The 5,956-nt window shown below is 29.3% G+C and overlaps 1 protein-coding gene and 1 long non-coding RNA gene across 2 annotated transcripts in view; both read left to right on the top strand.

Annotated features, from left to right (window-relative positions):
• Positions 1–5,547, top strand: part of LOC110268787 — a 21,292-nt gene extending 15,745 nt beyond the window's left edge. Inside the window, exon 3 of the long non-coding RNA XR_002357254.1 lies at positions 5,493–5,547. This is a non-coding gene — a long non-coding RNA (uncharacterized LOC110268787). The remainder of the gene's footprint in view (positions 1–5,492) is intronic.
• LOC107627061 (trehalose-phosphate phosphatase A-like) lies at positions 1,774–3,114 on the top strand. Its single transcript, XM_021115693.1, has 7 exons — positions 1,774–1,947; positions 2,032–2,088; positions 2,182–2,283; positions 2,421–2,498; positions 2,606–2,675; positions 2,757–2,827; positions 2,925–3,114. Exons 1-7 carry the CDS (start codon positions 1,870–1,872, stop codon positions 3,087–3,089), a joined length of 621 nt encoding a protein of 206 aa, XP_020971352.1. The 5' UTR covers positions 1,774–1,869; the 3' UTR covers positions 3,090–3,114.

Here is a 5,956-nt window from a genome sequence, read left to right on the forward strand (position 1 = left end):
TTATCGACGCTAAAAATCGACGTCCAGATTTTTCGTCAATAATTTTCGACGGCTTGTCGTCGATAAAATGAAAAAGAAATTATTAAAAATAAAATATTAAAATCGACGACCATGTCGTCTATTATTTTGGCAACCTTCTAACACCTTAATTTTATCGTTACATTATCGACGAAATGGTGGGCAAAATTTTTTTCATTAAAATCGATGGCTGGTTGTCTATTTTAATAATTATAATGTCGACAGCTTTTACCATCGATAAATTTAGATGATTGAGATTTCTTTCTAAAATTGGATAAACGGTGTAGATTTATTATATAAATTAGACGGCTAAAGTGTTGATTTTTATTTTAATTAAAATCGACAAAACTCCCCCGCCAAGCCTGCCACCGCGCCATACTCTTCATGTAAGTTCCTCTCTCTCTCTCGCACACTCTCTCTCTCTCTATCACTCTATCACATTGTGATTTGTGAATCTGCATGTAAGTTCTTCTTCTTTCACAGATTCGTGTTTGCAACATCTTTGCCAGTCGCCGTCGCTATGAGCCCGTCGCCATCACAGCTTCTTGTAAGTTCCTTTCTATCTCTTTCTGATTATTATATTTATTTTTCAGTTTTTGTATCTACTATTGTCATCATGGAATTTTGAATTTGCGCTTGTCAATAACAATCGCATCAATATTACTGAAACCTAGTTATCATAATCAATTCTTCTTGATTTGGACATTCGATTTACCTATTTTTCATCTTTTTTGCTGATCAATGTGGTTTGGTAGGGTTTCTATTTGATTTGAAATTTGTTTTGGTGAATTTATTCTTTAGATTTACCAGCTTGTTGTTTATTTTGCTGTTGTTAATGTGGAATCTAGAAACAAGAATCAGAACAGTTTCGGCAATGGAAAGCTTCTAGAGAGAAAGAATTTCTACAAGTATGTCAAGCTTCCTCATTTTTTCATGATTTTGTTTAATTTGTTCACAATACTTTCAACTAACTTAAGGTGATAAAAGTTTGCTATTTTTTCTTCAAAATAACATAATCAATATTACTAAATGCCACTCTTACCTTAGAATGCAATTTCAAGCGATTTGATGTGATTTTGGGTATTGGTGCATTTTTAAACAAAAAAGGACTTTCTTCTTGTGTCTATTTTGGCCATAGCCATGTTGAATTTGTTTTTTCAGGCAATCTGATAACAGAAAGCGGTAAACATAATTTAAAAATAGTATTCATGTAACCTTATGTTTTATGGAAAAAAGCATGATCTTTTGGTATTTCCACTGAGAAATTGGTTTAGATTATTTGTGTGTTGATGAAACCAACTTTTTAAATTTCTCTTAAATTTGTCTAGAGGAAGAGGTGCATCAACTTTAGAGAGGAAAGAAGATGGCTACACTTTTTGATATTGCGCTAGCAACTGCCATAAACATTTTGAGTGCATTTATTTTATTTGTTGCCTTTGCTATTCTGAGGCTTCAACCTTTTAATGATTGAGTTTACTTCCCAAAATGGTATCTGAAGGGGTTAAGAACAGATCTCGTACATGGAGGAACTTTAATGCGCAACCTTAATTACCGGGAAAAGCTAAATTGCTTTACATGAATATATATGCTCTAGATATTGTGATTACCTATTCAGTTAAATTGCATTGAGTCTTGTGTTTTACTAAAGATTTTGCTCTCTATTTTAGGTTTTGAGCACACAGAGTAATTGCTTATGAATTTACCTTCTTGACATGCTTTACATGAACTGAATATTGTATTAGCTTTATTTCTTGATATGTTGGTATTGATTTTAACTTTTATTTCACCCTATTGGCTCAGGTATATGAATTTATAGGACTAACAGAACTCTATTATGCTGGTAGTCATGTTATGGACATCATTGGTCCTGTCAGGCAGGCTGTACCTGATAACCACCCTAATTGCACCATTAGGTCTACTGGTAATGAGGTTTTGTAGTCCATATGTACTAATCTCATTTTTCTTCTCAAGCTTTCTTATAAATAGTTTTCATGATTATCTTTAACATGACAGGGTAAGGAAGTTAATTTATTCCAACCTGCTGCTGAGTTCTTGCCCCTGATTGATGAGGTATGCATATTTCAAAAATACCATCATTATTTGCATTTTGGTTTTTTTTACTTTGTTAAGATGCTATATCCTGATTGGATTTTGTTTTGACAGGTGTTTGAATCTCTTGTTGAGAGTACAAAAGATATTAAAGGAGCAAAAGTTGAAAACAATAAATTTTGTGTGTGTGTACATTACCGCAATGTAGATGATAAGGTACAGTCTCTCGTCCTCTAATGAGATAGACCACAGTTAGCAGTATCATTACATGATAATGGAGCATCATTTCTGCTTAATTATTTTGCTCTTCCAGAGACTTGTTAATAATTTTCTTCTCTCAATTTAATATGCAAAGTTGGGATTTGGTGGGGCAGATTGTCCATGATATTCTGAAGGGCTATCCACGTTTTCAACTAACTCATGGGCGCAAGGTATATCTTTGAGTGAATCTTTCTACTCTTGCTTTGGGGGATTTAACTGTGACGGATCTTTGGGATGGAGTTTTCTTCGTCGTAATGTCTACTTCACTATTTTTCAGGTCTTAGAGGTCCACCCAATGATTGACTGGGATAAGGGAAAAGCAGTCACGTTTTTGCTCGCGTCACTTGGTGAGTTCTATCCCCTTTCTTGAAAATCAAAGTTCTTTGTTTTCACATTAATAACTGATATAAAAATTTATCATTTTTCAGGGCTTAGCAATTGTGATGATGTGTTTCCTATATATATTGGAGATGACAGAACAGATGAAGATACATTTAAGGTAATAATGAGCGCTTTTATGTCCACCTTTCTTTTCCATTTACTCTGGTGGTTTGGTTGAATAGTGATCTAAAATGAATTCATTTTTATTCTAACAGGTTTTGAGGGAGGAAAATAAAGGTTATGGGATCTTGGTGTCTTCAGCGCCAAAAGAAAGCAATGCAGTTTACTCTCTCCGTGATCCATCAGAGGTACTTCTTATATTCTTCGTGATGTTCTGCTGCTGCACTTGTTTTGCTTGCAAATGTTGTCTTAGATCTTGAGTTGTGATTCATTTGTTATGTGTTTGCAGGTATGGAAGTCAAGCCCCCTAAAAAGCCTTTTATAGTGTAAAGAGTTGAATTATACTCTAATATATACTATAAACTATCATTTTAAATATTTAAAAGTTTATTTATCTTGTTATCTTTTGTATAAATTTTATTTTGATATTTAAAATTTTATTTGTATTAATTGTTTACTATTTTTCAAATAAAAAATAATTAAAAAAATGTGGCTATTAAAATCGATGGTAAAGTTGTCGCTTTTTAAATTTAAAATAGACAAAAGAAAAAAAAATATAGACAACGAACTTGTCAATATTTTAATAATTAAATCGACGGCTCTTTTGTCGATTTTATTGAATTAAATATCGACGAAAACAATATCGATTTTATATAATAATATCGACGGCAAAACTGTCGATTTTATTAATTAGGTAAAATTCTCAAATTCATATTATAAACGAGAAGATTGTCGATTTTAATGAATTATTATCGACGGCCTGGTAAGTCGTCGATTTTTTTAAAATTTTGAAAAATCGACAAGCTTAATAGTGACCTCATCCACTGTTGATTTTGCCGTCGATTTTTAATATTATCGGCAACCTAACCATCGATTTGACCGTCGATTTTAATGGTATTTCTTGTAGTGATAATGGCACCGGTTATTCTAATCATGATAAAAAAAAATTATGATAAAATCTTATTATATTAACAAAACAAATATACGATATATAACGTAAATAATATAAAATTAATTTAAAAATAACCAATTTACTTCATAGAATAAAAATTTATTCTTTGTTTCTCATCGAAGGTGATCCTTTTAAGGTACAATTTATAATTTTTATAGTATTTTTTATATACTCATTCTATTATATTATTCTTTTGATAATTTATGATTGTTCTTACTCCAACTTATTCTTTTCGTCTAATGTTCCAATGCGATTGTCTTTTGCCGCAATCATTTATAATGCATCACATCCATGAAATACCTCATCGAGTTGTATTCACTGATTCAGGTTCTAACTACATGGATGTAAGCATCCAGAAAAGGGGCAATAAACTCTATTTTAACAAAAGATAGTTAGATCTACTCACATATTATGACCAACCTAATGGAATATGGGTAAAGTTAGTTTTCTTGGGAGGAGCTCGATTTTTTATTGAGGAATTGTTTCCACAGAACTTCGTAGGTCAAGTTTAAGTTCCATCCCCTCCATGCTTTCTATGTCTGCCCGAAAATCTTCGAAGTGGAGTACATAATGAGATTGAATTTCCTCAATTTAAGTTCAGTTTTGGTAAATTCGTGTTAAACTCGGAGACGCAATTTCAATGATTGGTAATATATTTAAATTTTCTTATTTTAACTTTTTCGTTATTAAAATAATTTTATAACATATTGTGATTTTTTTCAAAAATTACGGGCCTTCTTTTGCATTAATGCAATGCCATTGAGGGAAATAAGGGTCAATTTAGTTTCTCGGTGTGGCAATTCTATACCTTGTCACATTGCAAGGATAGCAGATGATGAAACTTATTTAACATGGGGATGGTTTGAATTTTCACGAATTCTAAATATTTGAACTTACGATGTTGTTTCACTTGGTTATCGTTACGAGAATAACTCTAATCTATATGTGTCTAAGGGCTAGAATAGATTAAATATTATTTAAGTAATTTAGTTTTAATATTAGTATTTGATTAAATTAATTTTAGAGAAATTTAAATTGTTACTTCAATTGTATTATTAAACTAATTATCAATCATCGATATTTTTATTCATTCTAATTATATTATGATCTACTTAATATACTAAAACTGGATTTTCTCCCAACTAATTAAAGTGAGGTGCAATTTTTCATCAACTATTTTTTCCTCCAAAATAAAAATACTATTCTCTCTTCTAAATTTATTTTAGAAAAATATCTTTATTATAATTATATTATAATTAGCATTAAATGAATAATGCATGATTATACTAATTTAGGAAAATATCTTTATTATAATCTTATAAAATCAATATTTAATGCATTATCAACTAATGAAAGTGAGGTGTTAATTCTTCATGAATTTATTTTTCCTTCCAAATAAAAGTACTATTCTCGCTTCTAAATTTATTTAAAAAAATATTTTTATTATAATTATATAAAATCAATATTTAATGCATTATTAAACCAATTATCAATCGAAAATATTTTTAATCATTTTAATTATATTGATACAATTCTAATTTTCGTTCATTGATAGATATCAATAATTAAATGCTAAAATAATTACAAAACATTGTCTACCTAGCTTAAATTAGTTAACAAATTTAATTTTAGTTGTTATGTTTTATTTTCTACATAATTATGTTAATTATCAATCATTATACATCAAATTAGCATTTAATACACCAATGAGTTATAGCTCAAATGGCATAGTCTCCCCATACTCATTTAAGAAGTCGTGGGTTCGAGTCATCCTATCTTTGTTAAAAAAAATAGCATTTAATACATAATTATGTTAATTGTCAATAATTTTAATTTTTAATCATTGTAATATAATTTTAAATTAATCATAATTTCCGGCAAGTTGATATTGATATCTACCTTAAAAAATTAAAACAAAAATCTATGATTCATGAATAATATGATAATGGCTTATTTAATCACGGCAAATATATGATATATAACATAAATAAGAAAAAATTAACTTAATAATAATAATTAATTTATATAATTATTTTTGTTCTAATAAAAGTTATATATAGTGTTTTTTTGTAGTTCATGAGTTAGACTCAACTCTTTTTTTTAATTTATTATTCTTCTTTGACTATTTCATAGAATAAGAATGTATTCTTCGTTTTTCATCGAAGTTGATCCCTT

The sequence above is a fragment of the Arachis ipaensis genome, chromosome B02, assembly GCF_000816755.2.
Source record: "Arachis ipaensis cultivar K30076 chromosome B02, Araip1.1, whole genome shotgun sequence".
Taxonomy (NCBI): Eukaryota; Viridiplantae; Streptophyta; class Magnoliopsida; order Fabales; family Fabaceae; genus Arachis; species Arachis ipaensis.

What these genes read in the sequence shown, in the direction of transcription:
- LOC107627061 (XM_021115693.1), top strand. Translation starts at nt 1,870, where the DNA reads ATGGACATCATTGGTCCTGTCAGGCAGGCTGTACCTGATAACCACCCT. An exon ending in TTAGGTCTACTGGTAATGAG is followed by an intron (nt 1,948 to 2,031) that starts GTTTTGTAGTCC and finishes TTAACATGACAG; the next exon opens with GGTAAGGAAGTTAATTTATT. An exon ending in AACTAACTCATGGGCGCAAG is followed by an intron (nt 2,499 to 2,605) that starts GTATATCTTTGA and finishes ACTATTTTTCAG; the next exon opens with GTCTTAGAGGTCCACCCAAT.